Source organism: Cicer arietinum, chromosome 4 (genome assembly GCF_000331145.2).
Source record: "Cicer arietinum cultivar CDC Frontier isolate Library 1 chromosome 4, Cicar.CDCFrontier_v2.0, whole genome shotgun sequence".
In the NCBI taxonomy this organism is placed as follows: domain Eukaryota; kingdom Viridiplantae; phylum Streptophyta; class Magnoliopsida; order Fabales; family Fabaceae; genus Cicer; species Cicer arietinum.
The window spans coordinates 4,744,344-4,765,969 of NC_021163.2; the positions used below are offsets into that span (position 1 = coordinate 4,744,344).

Below are 21,626 nucleotides of genomic sequence, written 5' to 3' on the forward strand. Positions count from 1 at the left end.
TTTTTAAAATTGGTTATAATATTATTTTTAAAGTTTAAAGTTAGTAAGATTAGATAAAAAAAAAGTGCTAGTAAAATATTTCAATTGTAAATTTTTACTCAAATCAAAATGTAGTTATTTTGGAATGTTTTATTTTAGTTGGTACTATGAATTTAATTAATATTAAAATTATATTTTTATGTTTATATATAATATTTATTCAAAATTAAATTAAATTAATATTAATTTTTTAAATATAATAAATTTTTTAATACTAATTTTGAATTTATAAAATTATTTTTTAAATAATTTTTTTAATTTGCTACAGCTTTAATCCTCACAATTGGAGCACTTTGTGGTGGGCTTAGCCTTCGGTTTAAAGCTTCACAAATGGTAATAAAAAAACCATTTTTTGTGGTGGTTTTGACCGCTATAAAACTTTGTAACTGTTTTATGCCGCTACAATTTTACTTGTTGTGACTTTTTTTTTTTCTCTTTGTGGAGCTTTTGGCCGCTACAAATGAAGATTTTTTTTTAGTGATTAATTTATATCAATTAAAAAATGAGTAATATTTACATTAGCAAAACTTTAATTTAATTATGGTTCAAATAAGTTTTTAGTCTCTATAAAATTTTATTTTTTAATTTCCATAGAGTAACTACATTTCAAGTCCTTAAAAAGTTATCATGCAAACAGTTATAGTTTATACTAAAATAAAAAATGTTTAATTGTCTTGAATTTTTAAATTTTTGAATGATATTTTGCGATAACGTTTAAAACATTAAAAATAGTTTTTCCATAAAAAATTAGAAATTTTTAAATTAAAATGAATTTAATATGAATTTTTTAAATGTCATAAACTCAAAATAAAAATAAAAGTAACAAAAATATCTAGAAATTGAATTTTAAACTTACTTATTGTGGATAGTTTTTTTTACAATGTTGCAAGTATTTTGGCAAAAAATAATTTAAAAATATATGACGACATTCATCCTACATTAAAACTGTTTGCAGAATAATTTTATAAGGATTAAAAAATGTTAATTTTATTATCCGAACTTAAAATGAAATTTAATATTTTATAATGACTTTAAATTCATGTAACCGTTTAATTATTATATTCTAAATATACCTAATGCATACATTTTAGAGTCGTGTTATTTTGACAGATAAGTTTTTTACAATAAGTTAGATAAATGATTAACACATTTCAAATAAAGTGGTTGAATATATTTAATAATTGTAAATGAACATTAACATTTATTACAACTCATTAATTATCCACTAAATACAATTAACTACAAATATAATTTTGATCATTATTAAGTACAATTATCAAATACGAAACACAATTTTTGACTAATAAATATTTATATCATATATCTGAACACTTGACAAGGATGCATATTTAAATGATTAATTAATATATTTAACATGTGAAAATGGCACAAATGGATGATGTTAAAAAATAAGTAGTAGTTAATTGTAATCACCCATATATTTTAAGTTGATTAAGCATTTAAATTTGTGAAAATTTTGTATCTGCATTCTGTGCCGACAGATAAATTAATTTAGTGAAGCGTGCGTGATGATGAGACGCTTAAATGCAATTGGTGTTGGGTGCAATGTGAACAATATATGGTAGGTATATACCACAACCATATGTGTGGGTTTTTGCATTAGTTACAACGTACTAGTACTTGCATTGCATCCCAATCCCATAATGCATGGTCCAGCTCTGAGACCAAACACCAAACTCTTTACTGTTGTTTTCCTCCCCCAATCCCTGTCCTTAGCCATGCATGTGACCTCACCTGATGCAAATGCCCCCCACACACCTTCATTTGTAATTTTCTTCCTTCGTAAATTAAGATATGATACACGCCTAATTGCACATACTAAATCAGATTCTTGTTAAAGGTTAAAGTCTCTCTACATACGTTTTTTGTGCGCACCAAACACTCGACTAAATGATTAAGAGATTGAACCCTTACAAACTATTATAATAGAAAAATTATGTTAGGATAAAGAGAATCGAACCAAAAATTTAATTTATTATATATTAAATGCGAGACTTCCGTAAATTCTTGCTAAATTTAATTTACATCATAGACTAGTCATTTTAGATATTAACGCGACTCACTATGCTGTATGTTCAAGAATGCAAAAATAAAAATTAGTAGGAGTTTCCCTTGTTAATTTTAGTACTCCATTCGCCCACTATTATGTTATTATAAACAAAAATAAGTATTTTTATGGTTATTAAAAAAATTAGTTAAGTATAATTAATATTTTAAATTTTATATAAAATATAATTTAAATTTACTAAATTATCTATTTAATATTAAATATTCAACTATTGATATTAAATATTTTTTATCAAAGTAAAAATATGTTGAACATTAACATTAAATGAGTTTTAAAAGCAGCTAACTTTTAGTGAACCAAATTTGAAAACATCTTTAGTATAAAGTATTCAGCTTTGCTTTGGGATGGTGTTTGTAATGTCTAGCGGTTTGGCCAAAATTTTATTGTTTTTAGATGGCAAGGGAAAAAAAAAAGGCAATAGTAAAAAGAAGTGTCGGAAAACACAAGTCGTTAATTAAGGGTGTTATTTATGTATGTACGGGCTAAGATTATATTTTTTCATTAAAAAGTCACGTGCGACCGCTGCAATCAAGTTTTTAAGGAACGTGCAATTGTGCATCTCGTCGTTTCCTATTTTTTGTTGTGGTAGAAAATGAATTGATACAAATACATGAAACTGAAATCGTACTGCTCTTAAGTGTTAATTTGACCGTTGAGGTATTTGAAGGTGATTTATTTCATGTTGCAACTTTTGCTAAATAGGATCCCAACTAGGGATAGTATATTTCCTTTGTATGTGCAAATTTGAGAATGTACACGATCATTGATGGCTACTACACGAACAAAATCAAGCGAAAATACCTTAAACAAATTGCTGCTGGCGGTGGATGAGCAACATGGCCGGCGAGAACCTTCATAATAGGACCTCTTTGTAGTGACTGTATTGCTACATTATTTTGTAACAATAATACTAATTCTTTCTCTATTAATAATGGCTTTATTGCCGTTATTTCTTGCGATTCCAATAGCAGAATTATTGTTGTCAGTACTAACATTTTCGTCTAGCAACCCATTATTATAGTCAAAAGAAGATTTAATATTATGGACTAAGGTGACATTCAAGCTGTATGTATAAATATAATGTGATTCAAATTTTTTAGATCAAACACATTCAGAAATTTCCTTTCAATTACTCGTAGTTGAATGAGTCTTGTGATTCGGATTATTAATTTCACGTTCAAAATTTTGTATAGTATTTTCTAAAGCGTTTAATTATGCTTTTTGTGACTTGCCGTGCTATTTAGTTTGTCAAGCTGATGGATAGAGTCAACTAATCCCAAGCATACAAACTTTTTCCCACGCAATATAAGCCGTATAGTTTGGTTTGGGATTCGACTTAATACGATACATCTGCTTGATATTAGCCCAATAGGCCCAATTACGACCAGACCCAAAACTTTAGTTTTTTTTTTTTTACTTCTTTTATGTTTCTAAAAAGGATCTAGGGACTTATTAAATCTAACACTACCAAACTTTTAAGTTTTATATTTTTATTCTATTTTAAAATAATTAATATTTAATAGCCAAATTTTACATTAATAATTAAAGATAAAAAGTTCATTAATAATTAAAGACTAACCTCGAAATGACGGCACAATGATGACAAGCATGGTCGAACCTGGAAATGACGGCAGCGAATTGAGAGTTAGACAAATGAATGATCTTTTCGCAGTAGTGAAAGAACGGTGGAAAGTAGAGCGATTTTCTTTGATGGTGGAGCAGTTTCATAAGCTCTGAACTTCTAGGTTAATAATAATTTTAATTAAAATAAATAATTTAAAAGAATAATTTATTAAATTTAAAGAGACTAAATTCAAAAGATAATTTTACTAATATAAATAATTTAATCTACTCAATATATAATATATGGATGTTGACGCGGGAAAAAATAATGCACTTACCAGTTAAAATCTTATTTTTTCAAGGGTGCTATAGAAATTTTCAAAAATTTAATTTATATACGTAATGTAAAAAAGTACAATCACTCAATTATACAGCGGTTAAATCATTAAAAACCTTTAACAACTACTTCACAATTCAAAAGCCATCGTATAAGTGTACACGACCAACCCACACGTCAACCCAATCAAATCCGAGTTATTTAAGACTAGAATGATATTGGATTAGAGACAAATTCTTGGAAGTCTCGTCGGTTTGATATTTCGGAATAAACTCTTCTGACTTCCCATCCAATTTTCTTTTAAGAAAGAATTGCAAGACATCCTTCTCTTTTCTCTAAAAAAACAAAGGTACAAAGTCTAACATACAAAGAAAGTTGCTAATCCTAAAGCTAGAATTTGATACGTGTGGAAAACAAATAGATACAAAAGATTCTAGACTCATTTACTTTCCAGATGGTAAAATCAATCCCACGACTGTAATTCATTTCCATAAAAGTCGATATCAAACATGACATTATTTTTCTTCTCTGCTACTACATGTTAGCACTAGAAAGTATATTAATTTAGTAAACAATACATTAACATATGCTTACATGACACTTTCTTGACGAGTCTCGGTCTACTTATCGATACCCCGGGGTCTAAACACATCAAAATTTTGTAGTTGTCCAAAAATGAGAGTAGATCCAAAGAATCACCAAATTAAGGGGGTTCAACTAACTAGTACTATTTAAGTAGGATTCCCAACCAAGTTTTTCTAACTTATCTCCTTTCCTCAAGACGCTTTCTTTTTGGTCCTCTTGATATTGGCTCATCCTGCACACATTATAAACGCCACGTCAAAATAAGTGGAAAGTGGGATAATTCTTCCATTTCTTTCTTTATGTGAATTTTAGAATCTGAAAACATTTTCAATTTTTACTTTGTACGTGAGTGGCTAGAATGAAATTTGGTAATGGACTTTCCTTTATAATTGTGAAAGAGAGACGACAACTACCTAAAGAGAATGCATTTCTCGAAACATTCCAAACAATTTTTTGAAATTTTTTAGAATTTTCAAAAATATTCAATCTATTTTTAAAATGCATTTTCAAAAGCTTCTATCACGTCATCTCTAATGTTTATTTTATCAATGGAAATGAAAATAGAAAAAACCAGAAGTAAATGAGTCCTTATGTATCAAGATACAAATTTTACATCACAAATTCACAGAAAGGACGAGAAGCGGAGGGGCAAACCTTGACAGAAGATTATCATCGGCAACACCCAACATCCTTACGGCTAACAGCCCAGCATTAGTTGCATTATTAACTGCAACAGTGGCAACAGGGACACCTCTTGGCATCTGCACACCCAACAATCATATTCATTCATAAGAAACAACTAAATGTAACGCAATGTATAAACTCAAGTAATTGCGGAAAAGTTACTATTCCAACAGTTAACATGAATCGTGATTAGTCTGTCAGAATATTTTATCAGTCTACCTGGCAATGGTTCACAAATATGAAAAGCAATTATGTGGGGCATAGAAAATAAGTATCGAATACGTTAAGATCACTGAGAAGTGAGAACTGTACCTGGACAATCGACAACAGTGAATCAATTCCATCCAGGGAAGAACCACGCACAGGAACACCAATAACAGGCAAGGGAGTAATAGCAGCCACCATACCTGAGATTTGAAAGCTTAATCAACGATCAATACCGATAAGACAGTTGATTTTGTAGAAATTATACAAAGCACAACTGCAGTAATTTACCAGGCAAGTGAGCTGCACCACCAGCACCAGCAATAATAACTTGAACGCCTCGTTTGTGAGCAGACGAGGCATAAGAGTACATCAGTTCCGGAGTTCGGTGTGCTGAAACTATTCTTATCTCATGAGGAACGCCAAACATCTCCAAGATTTCAGCAGCACTTTTCATAACAGGCAGATCTGAATCAGAGCCCATTATGATCCCCACACGTGGAGCAACTACATTTTAACCAACAAAAGAAATCATAACTATGTGGGAATAAAAAAGTTAACTTCAAATGTAGCAACATAAAGAGTAGTGGTTTTGATCTTCAACCTATTTTTAGAAATATATAATCAATTGTATCTTTAAAAAAGGATGGCAAAGGGAAAAAAGAAATACATATTTTCTTCGACATGTTGTGCTTATTTTGATTGACTAGGTGAAGAATTGAGTCATTGATATAAATCTTCAAATTTACATGGATCCCAAGTCCGATGAAATTGGGTATTTAGCTGTGAACTATACTCATCTTCACTATTAAGTTATTTCATATGAGATGATAAAAATATAAAATGAAAATGAAAACAAAAGTTCTCTCTTCATTGTTCTAGTAACATAACTTACATATGATCAATAACAATATGAGTGAAGACAAGTTTGTGTCAATAACCTGCAGTTGTGTCATCTAATATTTTCCCTTCTATTATTGTTGCAAGATTGCCTTCAAGATTGCTTAAGGAAGGCCCAACAATTGTTATGTGGCCCATCTTCCGTTGTTTTCTCATCTCTGACACATTGTCACGACAATGATGTTATATATTTAGCCATACAGGTTATCAAATGTGCAACCAAAAATTGCAGCTTAACCAGAAGTTTACCTGGCTTATTGTACCAATGAACAGAAGCACCAGGGATGGTCAATGCCCTCTTCATCAATTGATGAGCCAATCGAAAACCAAGCTCCCCCTAAAATCATTCAGAAGATTTGATAGAGTAGAGTCTTAATTAGCAGAAGATTTGTTCAGATACTTGCAGGACGATTTTACATCTAAATTGATTTCCACACATTCTAACAAGCGTTTAATTGCCTACTGTGTCAAGCATGAATATAACAGAATTAACTAAACTACTCTTCATTTTTTTACATTTTCAGCATACAATAATAATGAGAACAAATAGTTCATTAATAATTGCACCACTCCCTTCCAACAATGCACTGGTGGTGGTGGTGGTGGTGGTGATGGTGATGATGATGATGATGATGATGATGAAACACAAGTAGTCCCAAGTAAATAACATACTGTCACTACTACGGGGATGGAAGAAAACCGAACTTCTATTAAACTTACAGTAGAGAAGGTAAAAGAAAAGGAAATTGAATAAAATCATGTGCTAATAATACCTCTTCTTCGCCTAATATATTGTACATGATAGCAGCTGGAGTTTTCATTGATGGGTCACCGAGAGGAAGACCAACAACAGCCCGCAAATGTTGCTCATACTGTGAGGTGTAGCAAGACTCAATTGTGTGATGCCCACTATTGTGAGGTCTAGGTGCGACTTCATTTAATAAAATCTGTCGAGAAACACGGCCACAATAACTGTGATTGGATTAACAAACAACATAATGCATTTGCAGGATCATCAAACTTACTAGTATAAAGAAGCTAATGTAGAACTCTAGAAGAACAGAATATTGAGGCAAGTACAAAGTTGGTGAAGAAATAAATGCACAACCTGTCCGTCCTCGGTTAAGAACAACTCAACAGCAAACACACCAGCACCTTCTAAAGAGTTAACAGCATTGAAAGCAACTTCAGCGGCACGCTCCCTAATCTTCCATTTTACATTTGCTGGAGCCTTGACTATGTGACATATGTTGTCTCTATAACAAAAAAATAAATCCTTAAGCAGATGTATAAGGAAGCTGAAATGGTACATTGCTTGTTAATTTGACCATAATGCAAGTTTTGAATTTGGTTTGCGATTTATATAATATTACACATCAATAACATATACCTGTTCTGTATGTTACCTGTGAATAGTTTCAACGACAGGATAGCATGAAATAGTATTGTCCCTTCCTCTCGCCACAATGACAGCTAGTTCCTGCCATTAATTTAGGAGCAAAATCACAAGAAAATGCATCAAATCATCGAAGAATATGACAAAATTTGGAATTTTTAAGACAGGAAAGACCTTTTTGAATCAAAAAGCAAGCTTTAAATAAGCAAGTTGCATGAAAGCACTAGAAAATGTAATTTAAATTCTTTGGGACCAAGAAGATTTAATAGTAAGAGCATTTAGCAAGTGCTCTAAGCATGGTATAGCATTTGAATAATTTACATCCTAAAATAATTCACATAGCTTACAGGATAAGAAAGAAGTCACAGTTATCTGATTGAGAACCATAGTCGTCACTATAAGTAGAAACTATCATTTTACAAAACTCAATAAATTGGTCACAACATGCATAAATTCAAGATGTGTTGGCTTAAGCCAGAAATATTGCTTTACATCATACAATTTGTGAATCATGGACTGGAAAATCACCATCAGCTGTCAACAACACGATTTAGATACTGACCTTGACAAAAGGTGCCCATTTTTCGGCATATAAACCACGATCAAATCCTCCAAGAGCTGCATAGTTCAGGGGGAAGTTAAAGAGGAAAAAAAAAAGTTTGGACCTATCAAATAGGTAGAATGCCTTTTTCTTCTACTTTGGGCTAATGAAAGACAACAAGTATGAACTGAAAGATAAGTTTTTCTTGTTCTCACTTTCTCAAAGAAAGAATAAACATGTGACTGTTAAAAACTAGTTACCATCCACAGCAGAAGGTAGTTCCTCTACACTTTTTGCAACTGCATTTCCTCGTCCGTCATAAGCTAATCTCCTACTCTTGATCATAAGAGGATAGCCAAAAAGTTCCCCTACTTTCTTAGCACCTTCAAGATCATCTATCTGTTCCATGTATTTTTCATCCACTCAATTAGAATCCTAAAGATGAATTTTCAAACACTATATTGCAGCAGAGCAAAACATTACAAACCTGCATAAATTCTGGAAGTGGAATGTCATGCTGAGAGAAGTGAACCTTTTGTTGATACTTATCCTGTAATATGTTGAATAGTCAAATAAAGGAAGTAATTCAGAGTTCGACATCTGCATTATTATTCTTACATTCAAAAATATTAAAACAAACAAGTCTAAGCGGGATGCAGAAGGATTTCTCTATAAAGGCTAAAAATACCAAATTGTTCATTTTCTCAGCTAACTCCTGATGAGGACCTAAAAGGACTTGGAAAGCATGGAAATTTTAATTCATTACAAAATTGTTCAAATGAGGTCCTTACTAGTGTATGTATTTATAGGAAAAATGTTCCTATACCTAAAAAGGCAATCCTCATCAACTCTGCAAACCAAAAACTGGAAAAACTCCACCAATATAATACCTGAATAATTCGTATAGTGGAAGCTTTAGGTTGGCAGTCAACTCCTTGTTTCTCAAGTTTTTCCAATGTAGCAACATCAACATGTTCAATTTCAATTGTTAGAACTCCACACCTGAACACCATTTCAAACCAGCACATAGTGCACACACATGCGCACACACATTATTTCAGATAAGTGATACATACATAGGAGATAAGCCAAATGACGCAATTCAAAATAACAAGTATTGCATAAAAACTTGAACCTCTTAGCAAACTCCTCTACTGTAGTGCTGTCATCAAAGCTTCCAACCATGTGACCATAAGACAAGGAACTAGCCGGACAATTCTCCTGAGGATCTAAAACCATAACCTTAATTGCCATCTCAGAAGCAGCTTGACAAAGCATGCGACCAAGTTGACCTCCACCTAAAACCCCAACAACCATTTCAGATGGTCCATGAACATATGATTCTTCATTTCTACACACACAACACAAAACTGTAAACTTCTCATGACATTTTCAGTTTCATAAACTTCAAAACTATAAACAATTTTGCTAGTTACACCCCTTTTATTTCCAGTTACACCCAAACGTGAATTCTCCACGTAACATCCGTGAATTAGTTAAAAAAATTGTGTTCACATACAAAAAATTACTGACAAAATTGAATTATAAATATTACATTGATATGTGATAAATAGAATAAACCCTGAAAGGGTTGTTCTCAAATAAAGTATCGAACAAAACCCATTAATAAAAATGCAAAATTTAACCTTGGAGAAACCGCATTTGCATCTTGTACGTGTGATGCTTGACAAATGAGGTTGGAGCGGCGACACTGCTTTAGGTTGAAAGATAGAAGAGATGATTGGTCCATGTAGAAGGCGATTGAAGAAGAAGGATGAAAAGGTTTGAAGGGAAATAATGAAGTGGATGTGTGCCCTGAAGACACAGTGTGCACACTGTGAAGCATGCTCAACTTCAAAGTTCGTGACAATGTTTTGTCTTAGGTTAAAGCTTGGATTATTTTTCAGCTATATAAAACACAAACCAAAAGCACGTTTGGCTTAAAGAGAAAGCTAGGAAGCGATTCCTTCGGGGGAATTAAAAAAATAACTATCACTACTTTGAGGTAAGAAAGGGTTAGTAGCAGAAATCAAAGCGACAAAGTAGCTTCACTGTAAAAATGAGTGTAAGAGATGAAATGAACGCCGTCGCTATTGATTGATTTAGGAGTAGCGAGAAGAGGATGATGACTGCGGGAGTGAAGACTACAACGAATCAGGGTTTTACTTTTTTTGAGTGAAGTTAACTTTTGTTACCTAGCAAAATTAATAAAAAAAATAATGATTAATTTTTAGTCTCTTAGAATAGTTGTTTTGGAGGACTTAATTACTTTAAAATCATTAAGTATTTAAATCATTAAAATCATGAAAGAATTAATTGTAGCATTAGTTATCCATTTTAAATTATTAATATTTTTGTTTCTTTCAGTTTTAGTTTAAAATTTGATGATAATAAATGATATAGTATTTAAATTTTTGATTAAAATTATGTTTTATGATCAAAATTGGAGAAATAAAATGAAGAATTATTTTCGTTATTTAGCTAAAATAGGATATCAAAACTGCAATTAAACCTATATTAAATTAAAAATAATATAAATACTATCGATCGATCAAATGGTACAATTGAAAAATGTGTAACAGAAATTGAAATTGTAGTTCATTTTAAGATAATTTTTATTTTTACAAGTGAATTCATTAATGCGGGACGAAGGAAATAAAAAAAAGACACATTTTAATTATGAAATTTATCGATAAAATATAAGGTTGTAGATGATTTTATAATTTTGATACATTTAAATACTATAATGACACCTCATAATATATTATTCAAGGACTTAAATGGCTATTTATCAAAATATATATATATATATATATATATACTTCCTCTAATCTGCTTTCGAACTCCTGTATATATATATATATATATATATATATATATATATATATATATATGCAGCATTGTTCTAGACACAAAATTCATAACTCAGCTATTTCGAAGTAATTATTAGAATTGTTAAATAGATTACGTGACATTTTAAAAAAAAGTTGAAGGGTCAAGTTGGTTGGTAACAAAATATGAAAAATACATCTCTGTATCAAGAAACAACCGTAAAAATTCAATAGTTTAGATGAATTTAAGCAATTGGAACAAGAATATTGTAAAAACACACAATCAATGTAAAAAAACTGTGTTACAATTGGAACACCTAAAGGAATATTTGTTGGGATTCTTGTGTGTATTTACAATATACAAACGTGTTTTTATCCCACAATTGTATTTAGAGGCAACACTTACTTTAAAGTGTTTGGTCTATATATTTTCAATTATGATTGTTTTCTCGTATTTATTGTGTGAATCAATTTTGTATAATCATGGAATTATTTTAGTCTTTCGCACAATTTTTGTCATATATATTTTAAAAATATCTACATTTAAAAATCCAATATTTTTGTCACAATTAAATATTTTTGTCACATATATTTAAAAAATATCTACATTTAAATATTTTTTTCACAATTTTCATCAACTTTTAAAATTGATCTTTTTATTTTAAAATCTGATAATTTTGATTCATCTCTTAAATTTTTTAACTAAAAAAATAATGACTTAATATATTTTAAAATAACACGACATACAATTTCATTATGTAGAACTATATAGATGAATTATTTATTTATTTATTATTAATTTAATTATAAAAATGAATTATTTTTAAAGTTGAAACTGGATATTTTAAAGTATTTTGTAATTTTATGAGTATTATTCAGTTAATATCATCATATAATGAGCTACATCGTTTAAAATATGTATTATCAGTATTTTTTAATTGAAAAATTTATGAAAGAGTTAAAAATTCTAGAATTTCAAAATAGGTGACCAATTAAAAAAATATTATGAAAATAAAAAGACAAAAACTTAAAAGATAACATCCCTACTAATTTTTAAATACAAAATTGAGTTTTTTTTAAACAATTATTAGGTTTTTATAATGTGAAATTCAAGCAAATTTTTCAAATATATATATTATTTAGTGAATATGTAATTTGATAATTCAATTGAGGTAGCCAAATTAATTCATGAATTTTATAAATTAGTAAATATATATTGAAATTCCAAAATAGTAATTAAAATAGTCTATATTTAAATTTTGTTATCGTTAGAAATTATGATATGACATATTAATTGAATATTTGGTCACTCTACATCGATTTTATATCAATGTCATCACAACATGTCCTAATTTTTCGATGAAATTAAATTTTTTATGGACTAATTTATTTATAATTAGTCTATGTATAATTATAAGTACAAGAAGATATATTAAAATAAAATCAATATAAATAAGTTATATATTCAATTACAATGTCACATCAAAATATATAACAATAAATATTTACGACTATTTTAATTCATATTTTACAAATTCAAATATACAATTGCCAATTTATAAAATTGAATGACAAATTTAACATATGCCTATAATTTCACTTAGAAATTGTATTGAATCTATTAAGTTGTTTTGTTTTAGAATATTATTTGAATAGTAATAGGAATGAAGAGGCCAAAAGAGTAATTGAGGAAAGTGAAGAAAGGAGAGGTTGAACTTGTATGACCTAAATACCCTCTTTTTGTGGATGGCCTCAGATCTTCAATTCCCTTCTCAACCCTCACAACTTCCTTACCCTTATTCTTCTATTTCCGATTTTCTCCCAATTCCCCGCCAATTTTCATCAACTTCTTTTCAAACTCCTTTTTCTTCATCCTTAATTCAAAACGCTCTAGTGTCTTTTTCAGCACTACCCACCTCCCATTTTATGTTTTTTCCCCAAGATTCCAAGACCATGGTTCAATACCCTTTTGGGATATGGTGAACCCCTCAGGTAATTTCACTCTCATATTTGATTTTCTTTAATTAACTTTCATGGGTTTTAGAAAAGTTTTCATTTTTACAATCTATTCAACTATGGGTAATGGATGTGTGGTTTTATGTATGTTTTCATCGTACTTTTTGTTCCCTCTGTTTTAGTTAGATTGTTTACTCACTTGTAAATTGCAATGTAAAGCTGTTCAACAATATCATGGTTCGATACTCTTTGGGTTAAGCTGAAAAATCTCCCAGGTAATTTTACTGTGATTTTCGCTATTTGATTTTTTTTCCCTTTTTTCTTTTTTCTGTTACTAATTCTCGTAGTTACTAATGGATGTCGTTTTTTTTTTTTTTCATCGAAGTTTGTCTTGTTCTGTTTTAGTTAGTTCACTCACTTGCAAAATGGATTCATGCTGATCTTCACTTTTGTTTTTTCTGTAGCTTTGTTTCGATCAATACAATTGAGGACCTTTAACATCCATGAGCTGGAGAGAGGATTGATATGATTTCTCTGACTTGTCTTTTGATATCTGTAGGATATTGCAACTGTGTCTCTGCCATAAAATGGTTATTTATACCGTAAGCTGAGGAGTGCCACTTCTTGTTGTTGTCAAAGTAGTGATTTATATCTTCAATGGCTAACCATGATTTGATACTTGGTCAAAGTCACAATTTGGCACTTGGTCATGACCAACAATCAATGCTTGATCATAATCATAATTTGGGCCTCAGCGAGAATCATGCATTGGAACTGGGATCAGACCAGGAGCATCGTATGGACCTAGGAAAAACCCATGATCATGAACTGGGATCGAAACATGCCCACGGCCATGAACATGATCATGAATTGGGGTTAGGACAGAACCACAATCAAGAAGGTCATGATGTTTTAACTTACGAGCATGAGCTAGCCATGGATCAAAAACCCGAGCATGATGACCATGAGTTGTCCCTTCCTGTACAAGACCACGAGTTGGTCCTATCGGAGAACAATGATCTGACTCTTTCAGAAAGTCAAGGACTTGATGAGAACATGGACCTGGCTGTGGTTCAGAACCCAGAAATGAGCATTGATTCTGCCAATAATATGGCTGTTCATCAGTCACAGTTTATGGTTTCTTCTGTACCCCATGTAATTCAGGCTCGTACAGTCGCTGTAAGTCCAAGTTATGAATTGTCAGTGGGCCAAGAATTTCCTGATGTCAAGAGTTGCCGAAGGGCTTTGAGGGATACTGCAATTGCCCTGCACTTTGAGATGCAGACTATAAAATCTGACAAGACCCGCTTTACTGCTAAATGTGCTAGTGAAGGATGTCCCTGGCGCATTCATGCAGCGAAGCTCCCGGGGGTTCCAACTTTTACTATCAGGACTATTCATGAGAGTCATACATGTGGAGGAATTTCTCATCTTGGCCATCAGCAAGCTTCAGTTCAGTGGGTTGCTAACTCTGTGGAGCAAAGGTTGAAGGAGAACCCTAATTGCAAGCCAAAGGAGATATTGGAAGAGATTCATAGGGTTCATGGTATCACCTTATCGTACAAGCAAGCATGGAGAGGCAAGGAGCGTATCATGGCTGCAATGCGTGGATCTTTTGAAGAAGGGTATCGCTTGCTTCCACAATACTGTGAACAGGTGAAACGCACAAACCCGGGCAGTATTGCATCTGTGTATGCAAGTCCATCTGATAATTGCTTCCAACGTCTCTTTATTTCTTTTCAAGCATCTATTTATGGCTTCTTAAATGCATGTCGGCCACTCTTAGGGCTTGATAGAACATATTTGAAGAGTAAGTATCTCGGTACGTTACTTCTTGCTACTGGATTTGATGGTGATGGAGCTCTCTTTCCTCTTGCATTTGGTGTTGTTGATGAAGAGAATGATGATAATTGGATGTGGTTTCTGTCTGAACTTCATAACCTGCTTGAGATCAACACTGAAAACATGCCGAGGCTGACTATTTTGTCTGATAGACAGAAGGAAATTGTGGATGGCGTTGAAGCAAATTTTCCTACCGCATTCCATGGATTTTGTATGCGGCACTTGAGCGACAGCTTCCGTAAGGAATTTAATAACACCATGCTGGTCAATCTTCTATGGGAAGCTGCCAATGCTCTTACTATAATTGAATTTGAAGCTAAAGTTTTGGAAATTGAAGAGATATCACAAGATGCTGCATATTGGATTCGAAGAGTTCCACCTCGTCTGTGGGCTACTGCTTATTTTGAGGGGCAGAGGTTTGGTCATTTGACAGCCAACATAATTGAAGCTTTAAACGTTTGGATTTCGGAGGCATCTGGGCTTCCAATAATTCAAATGACAGAATGCATTAGAAGGCAGCTAATGACTTGGTTCAACGAGCGCCGAGAGACCAGTATGCAGTGGACATCCATACTTGTTCCTTCTGCCGAGAGACGTGTTGCAGAAGCTCTTGAACGTGCACGCACTTATCAGGTTCTTCGCGCCAACGAAGCTGAGTTTGAAGTTATATCTCAGGAAGGAACTAATATAGTTGATATAAGGAATCGGTGCTGTCTTTGTCGTGGTTGGCAGCTTTATGGCTTGCCCTGTGCACATGCGGTGGCAGCACTTCTTTCCTGCAGGCAGAATGTGCATAGATTCACAGAAAGCTGTTTCACTGTTGCTACTTATCGCAAGACATACTCGCAAACCATACATCCAATTCCTGATAAATCACTCTGGAAGGAGTTGTCTGAAGGAAATTCCAATGTTAGCCAGGCTCTTGAAGTTATTATTAACCCACCTAAATCACTCAGACCACCTGGACGACCAAGAAAGAAGAGAGTTCGTGCAGAAGACCGCGGGCGTGTTAAAAGAGTGGTGCATTGTAGTCGCTGCAATCAAACAGGTCACTTTAGAACCACATGTGCTGCTCCCATCTAATAAATTGGACTACCCTCTTTAGTGATGTTATGTTATCTTTCTGCCAAAGGCTTTCTCTCCTGTTTATTATTTATTTTTAGGCTTCATAGGTTCATAGCTTAGAATTGCTAGTACATGATGATGTTATTTACTTGTCATTAATGTGAATTAATTTGTAGCAGATGCTCTCCATGTACATAATAATCGGCCTTGTCCAATAATACATATATATTAATGCCATGGTTTGTTTCTTACTGTGTTCCGGCAAGGATGTTTCAACCTCAGATTTATAGGGGGGGACCCCATTTTTAACAACAAGAATAATTGCCTCCGAGCCAAATGCTTTGTGACTTTTTCTGGAGGTGTTTACTTCTGGCTTCATTCAATTCGTGAATGATCTTTTATTCTGATGATTCAATATAAATACATTCAATTTGTCTTTTACAAATATGTGACATCAAAGTGGCAAATTGCTCTTTTTGATATCATTTTTGTCACCAAATCTGCTTTAAAAATGAACATGAAAATGGTATTTGGAAAACAAAACTGATAACATAAAATAATGGCTGTCCCAAAAAAATATTAAATAGTGGTTATTGAAGGATTAAGTTGGTGGCATTGATATACATACCTTTGGTCTCTTATATTTATTTTAGGTTCCAATTTGACCACTCTTTTATTTTTGTTATAAGCATATTTTTGGTTGCACAGTGAGAACCATTCCTCGTATGTTTCACCCCCTGAAACGTGATTCCAGCTTGTTTGGTTCTCAGCCGGCACTCAACTCAAACTGTGCGTTCGTCCTTGAAATCAATTCTAATCTGAAGCAGCTCTCCCTAGCTTTTCGATTTTGGGTGAAATTGATTCCCCATGCTGCAGGTATGTGTTGCACACATTTGCCTACCTGAGAACATCATTACTGCATCAATAACTCATTTTCAAATTCAGTGCTGGGAAGGTGCCGATTGCAGAAAATACCTACCTTCATTCCTTATTTTTGCTAAAGATTGGTCAGATTCATTCTCAAACACAACAGTTGGAAGGGCAAAATCATTCTTGGCAGCAAAATTTTATCATCTATTTGGTACAAGTTAAGCTCCTAGACTGCTCTTTTGTCCATTAACTTAAAACAAAAAAATTCTGATAATAACGAATATTGGCTACTTTAGATAATATCTTGATTGTGTTACCAAACATCTGAATAAAGAATTATTGTTTTAAAAAATGCTTCTCTGTTTTGATAAAATACATCGGCAATATTGGATAAATTGCATCTCTATTTTGCTAGTATTTGATATTAATTAGAAATTGAATGTGAATAAGAAGGATACTGATAATTTGTGTATGTTGCCTGTCACCATTTGTTAGCACATTTTTGCATTAAATGAAACATCCATAGTAATAGAATGAATTAGAGACGTCACTCTGCTATTTCTTTCAGCATGCGCTTATGGATCTTAAGACAGCAGTGCTTATGGATCTTAAGCAGGAGATTGTCAAAAATATTCCCTTGCTTATTGGATTATGTTAGCATTTGATTGGGTAATGTTCAGCGAGAAGAGTTTTTGCAGGATTTTTTATAGCTTGTAGTTGGTGTCAGGGTGATTAAGATTGACAAGGGGTAATTCTGTGTTTTTTACTATCTTTTGATTAGTTGTCTTGCAGTAGCAGGAGTATTAGTAGATGTTATCTCCTTGATTGTGGGTGGTAATTTAATTAATACTTGTTTTGTCAAAAGTAATTTCTCCTTAAGCACTGAAGTATTAAATTATTAATTTCAATTTCTCCACAAGGAAGTCAGCAACAATAGCTAATCATTTTGTTTGTGTGGCAAGTTTGATGATACATACTTATATATGATGAAAGGTTGCAATGTAATTGTGTGCATAAAACAGCAAGAGGTGATGGAAAGTTAGGTGTAGTACACTGTGGTGATGGAAATTTTCTTATGTCAAAACAAAAATAAGAACAGTGAGGTTGAATAATATTAATCTGGCACAGCTATTGATGAAGAGAAGTTGAAGTGGAGGTGAGGCAGGCAGTAAAAGATTGGAAAAGGCATGAGTGACTAACACTAGATGAAGGAGTATGTTGATTTTTTTGGTAGTGTAATTACAGTGGCTGCATGAGTAATGAAGCAGTGGTGAGAAGGTGATGCTGGCAGCATAAATAAAGTACAGGCTCTTCAATTTGTAATATCTTAATGCTTGGTTTGCAAAACACTTGATGAAGGAGTTTGTGAATTTTAAACTACTGATGTATAATTGAATCCTGATTGAATAGGAGTTTATGTGTGTGTCTATGTGATATATTTGTAGCACTTCTTGTGCTAAAAGTAGTGATTAATAATTGTATCTTTGCTTGTTCTATAATAAATAAACAAATAAAGGACAAAATAAATGGTATCTATAAATATGTATTGTTAAAGTCTAATTTGGTAATTTATACTTTCAAAAGCAATTTTGATCCAACCCATCTAAATATAAATTATTTTATATGCTAAATTACATTTGTGGTCCTTTAACTTAATTTCAGGTAACGTTTTAGTCCTTTATCTTTTTTTTCTTCCCGATTTAGTCTTTTATTCCTAACAATATCAAATAAAGTATGAAAATATGAGTTTATTTGAAAATTTGCGTTACGAATTTGATGAAATTTGTATTATATTGAATAATATAATTAATTTTATAAGTTTTGTTTGAATTTTTTTTTTGAATTTTTGTATAAAAAATAATAACATTGTTGAAATTTTAAAACATAAAATATCAAATTGTCACTTAAAATTAAAATAAAGGACCAAGTCCGAAAAAAAAAAAAGATAAATGACTAAAACGTTACCTGAAATTAAGTTAAGGGATCACGGATGTAATTTAGCCTATTTTATATTGATTTTAACCAAAATCAATTCAATTAATTTATGGCCTTGCAAAATCTATTTTGTCCCTTATTTTATAAAAAAATATAAGAAAATGATCATGTTTTTTGTTCCAAAATAGGTCCTTTATTATTTTGCACAAGTTTTACCAAAGTGTTCCTCTTTGTTCCACAAACTAAACATAAAGGACTAAATTACATTGATATAATTTTGAAAGTGAATATTAGAGGAAAAATTTAAAAGAGAAATCGCAATTATATTTAGCATTTTCTCTATATATTTCATCAAAATCTCTTCGTTATTTTTCTTTTGAATAATGAATATAATAAATTGTTTGGTGGATGAACTGAGATACACAAAATTTTATTTGAGAGGTCCATGTTTTTAACTCTAAAAATTTCATATAATCATTAATTTACTAACAAATTAGTTTGTCTATAAAAAATAATTAGTTATTAAATAAATAATTATTTTTAATTTTTTAAGAGATTATCTTTACTCTGTTATATAATTATCAATTTTTTTCAATTTAACCTACCATTACTCGAGCTCTAATTTTTTAACTTCAATGAATTTTTATAAACAACTTCAAATTTAAATAAGATAAATTTGAGCACTTGTAATATTAATAGTTTTGAATTTTATTTCTTTTTTAAACTTGAGTGGCTGAATTCATTGATGAATTATAAAATAAATCAACATAATAGAATAAGTTTTAGTTAATCATTTTATCATTATATAAAAAGAGACTCTAGTAATTTAGTGTTCATACAAAATATCAATAAACTATGATTAAGAATATGATTTATATTGCATAATATATTTGAAAGATGCCCTAAGGAGCCAACATACGTTGGTTGTAGAAATGTTACTAATATATTTCATAAAAATTTGAGTATAATTTTTACTCTCAAGATAAAGATATTATAACGTGTAATTTACAAATATCTTTACTAATAGAGTTGAGTTTAGTAGAAGAAATTAAACTTTCACAATATGATAAATTCAATTTTAAATGTCAGTTGAAAGATGTATCCACGTTTAACGTTCAACGCGTCATATGATTACTTTTAATGAAAGAGATTATAGAAAATTATTTTTTTATACAAAAATTTTAAGTACTAATAGACTATTTGACACGGTAGATAAGATATAGAGTAATAGGATAAAATAGTTGGATAAGGACAAAAAATGATATCAACATGATAAATTTTTATCATATCATATGTGAATGTGATATACATTCAATAACAAATTAGATAACATTTATTATTCTAAAATAATGATAAAAACTACCTTAACAAAATTATATTAATATATTTTTCTAAAAATAGATTGTAAGTAGATTTAAAAGATGTATATTTTTTTAAAGGAAAAAATTATAATTATGATAAAATTATACATATTTTTAAAAATTAATTATTAATATTTATATGAATTTTTAATTAATATATATTTATTTTATTTTAATATCACTTTTTATTTAATTAATATTAATATTTTATAGGGATAAATAGTAAATTCATCTTTCTATCCTATCCTGATTTTTAATCAAATTTTTCCGATAAGAATATAGTTAAATAAATAATAACTTATTTTTGACTCAATTATATCATATAGTAAATTAGGATATAATATTATTTCTATCATGAATCGGACCCAAATATTTAACTGTTAAAGGCCTACTATAACCATGAGCCCAATAAAGCAATTGGCATATAAATAGAGAATCGGGGCAAAAGAGTAATGATACCAAAAGAACCAAAGAAAAGATAGAATCGATTTGTTTGACCTAAATACCCTCTTTTTGTGCACAACCTCACCACTGGATTTCCCTTCTCAACCCTCCCAATCTTCTACCCTTCTCTCTCAATTCTCATTCTTCTCCTTACCCTTCTTCCTCTATTTCCGATTTTCTCCAATTCCCCGCCAATTTTCATCAACTTCTTTTCAAACTCATCTTCTTTCTTCCTCAATTCACAACAACCCCCTTTTTTTATTCTCCGATCCGCCCCTCAATTCCTTCAACCCTCTCTCTACTGTCTTTTTCATCATTTTTACTCACCTTTCGTTTTATCCTTTTTTTTTTTTTACAGATCATAAAGCCATGGTTTGATACCCTTTGGGATCAGGTGAAGCCTCTTATCTAATTTTATTGTGATTTTCGTTATTTGATTATTTTATTACTGTTTTGTTATTATGAATTCTCATGGGTTTTAGTAAATTTTCAATTTTTATCATCAATTTGATTATGAGTAATGGGTGTATGATTTTATGTTACTATACTCCAACTTGAGTAAAACAGAGTCTTAAGTTTAGCTCAATGCAATTATTTCTATTATTTGATTAGGTGATTTTAGTTTCTAATTGCTGTTACACATTATCTGCTTTTAATGATCGGTGATTTGTCGTTGTGCGTCTGACAGTTAGTTTCTGGTATGGTTATTAATTAATAGCAGTGTGTAATGGAATGTTTGTGAATATGAAATCTGTATAACGGTGGACTTGTGTGTTTGTAGTCTTATTTTGAAGTTGTAGATCAACGGTTAACGTTACAGTATGCAATTTGTGATAATTATGACGTGCGATTGTTACCACTTGAACCTACTTAAAATGGACAACAGCCACGTGTCTTGCGCCTGATATTTTGTTGTATTTAACCATCTAGTTGTACGTACATTTGTATGTATTAGGATTGGGATGATTCAAGAAAGGAAAGAGT

At 31.2% G+C, this 21,626-nt stretch overlaps 3 protein-coding genes across 11 annotated transcripts in view; 2 read left to right on the plus strand and 1 right to left on the minus strand.

The window, feature by feature from the left end:
• Window positions 1-4,486: 4,486 nt before the first annotated feature.
• LOC101492527 (phosphoribosylaminoimidazole carboxylase, chloroplastic) lies at window positions 4,487-10,502 on the minus strand. Of its 2 annotated transcripts, XM_004495540.4 has the most exons (15): window positions 9,985-10,502; window positions 9,474-9,689; window positions 9,229-9,340; window positions 8,826-8,888; window positions 8,599-8,737; window positions 8,360-8,415; window positions 7,808-7,881; window positions 7,510-7,657; window positions 7,175-7,348; window positions 6,651-6,738; window positions 6,443-6,559; window positions 5,793-6,008; window positions 5,610-5,704; window positions 5,268-5,374; window positions 4,487-4,845 (listed from the first exon to the last, which is right to left on the minus strand). In XM_004495540.4, exons 1-15 carry the CDS (start codon window positions 10,182-10,184, stop codon window positions 4,746-4,748), a joined length of 1,905 nt encoding a protein of 634 aa, XP_004495597.1. In that variant the 5' UTR covers window positions 10,185-10,502; the 3' UTR covers window positions 4,487-4,745. The 2 variants fall into 2 exon arrangements, with proteins under 2 accessions (XP_004495597.1, XP_073223609.1); XM_073367508.1 differs by lacking the exons at window positions 7,808-7,881; window positions 8,360-8,415; window positions 8,599-8,737; ... (2 more) ...; window positions 9,474-9,689; window positions 9,985-10,502 and having other exon boundaries at window positions 7,427-7,550.
• Window positions 10,503-12,893: 2,391 nt separating this feature from the next.
• On the plus strand, window positions 12,894-16,283 carry LOC101492855 (uncharacterized). 8 transcript variants are annotated; one of them, XM_073367736.1, is made up of 3 exons: window positions 12,894-13,161; window positions 13,308-13,400; window positions 13,590-16,283. In XM_073367736.1, exon 3 carries the CDS (start codon window positions 13,783-13,785, stop codon window positions 16,048-16,050), a length of 2,268 nt encoding a protein of 755 aa, XP_073223837.1. In that variant the 5' UTR covers window positions 12,894-13,161; window positions 13,308-13,400; window positions 13,590-13,782; the 3' UTR covers window positions 16,051-16,283. The 8 variants fall into 8 exon arrangements, with proteins under 8 accessions (XP_073223837.1, XP_027189626.2, XP_012569994.3 ...); XM_027333825.2 differs by having other exon boundaries at window positions 13,685-16,283; XM_012714540.3 differs by having other exon boundaries at window positions 13,312-13,400.
• Window positions 16,284-20,665: 4,382 nt separating this feature from the next.
• Window positions 20,666-21,626, plus strand: part of LOC101494266 (uncharacterized) — a 3,772-nt gene continuing 2,811 nt past the window's right edge. Inside the window, exon 1 of the mRNA XM_004495547.4 lies at window positions 20,666-21,036. The gene's annotated coding sequence lies outside the window, so the exon portion shown is untranslated. The remainder of the gene's footprint in view (window positions 21,037-21,626) is intronic.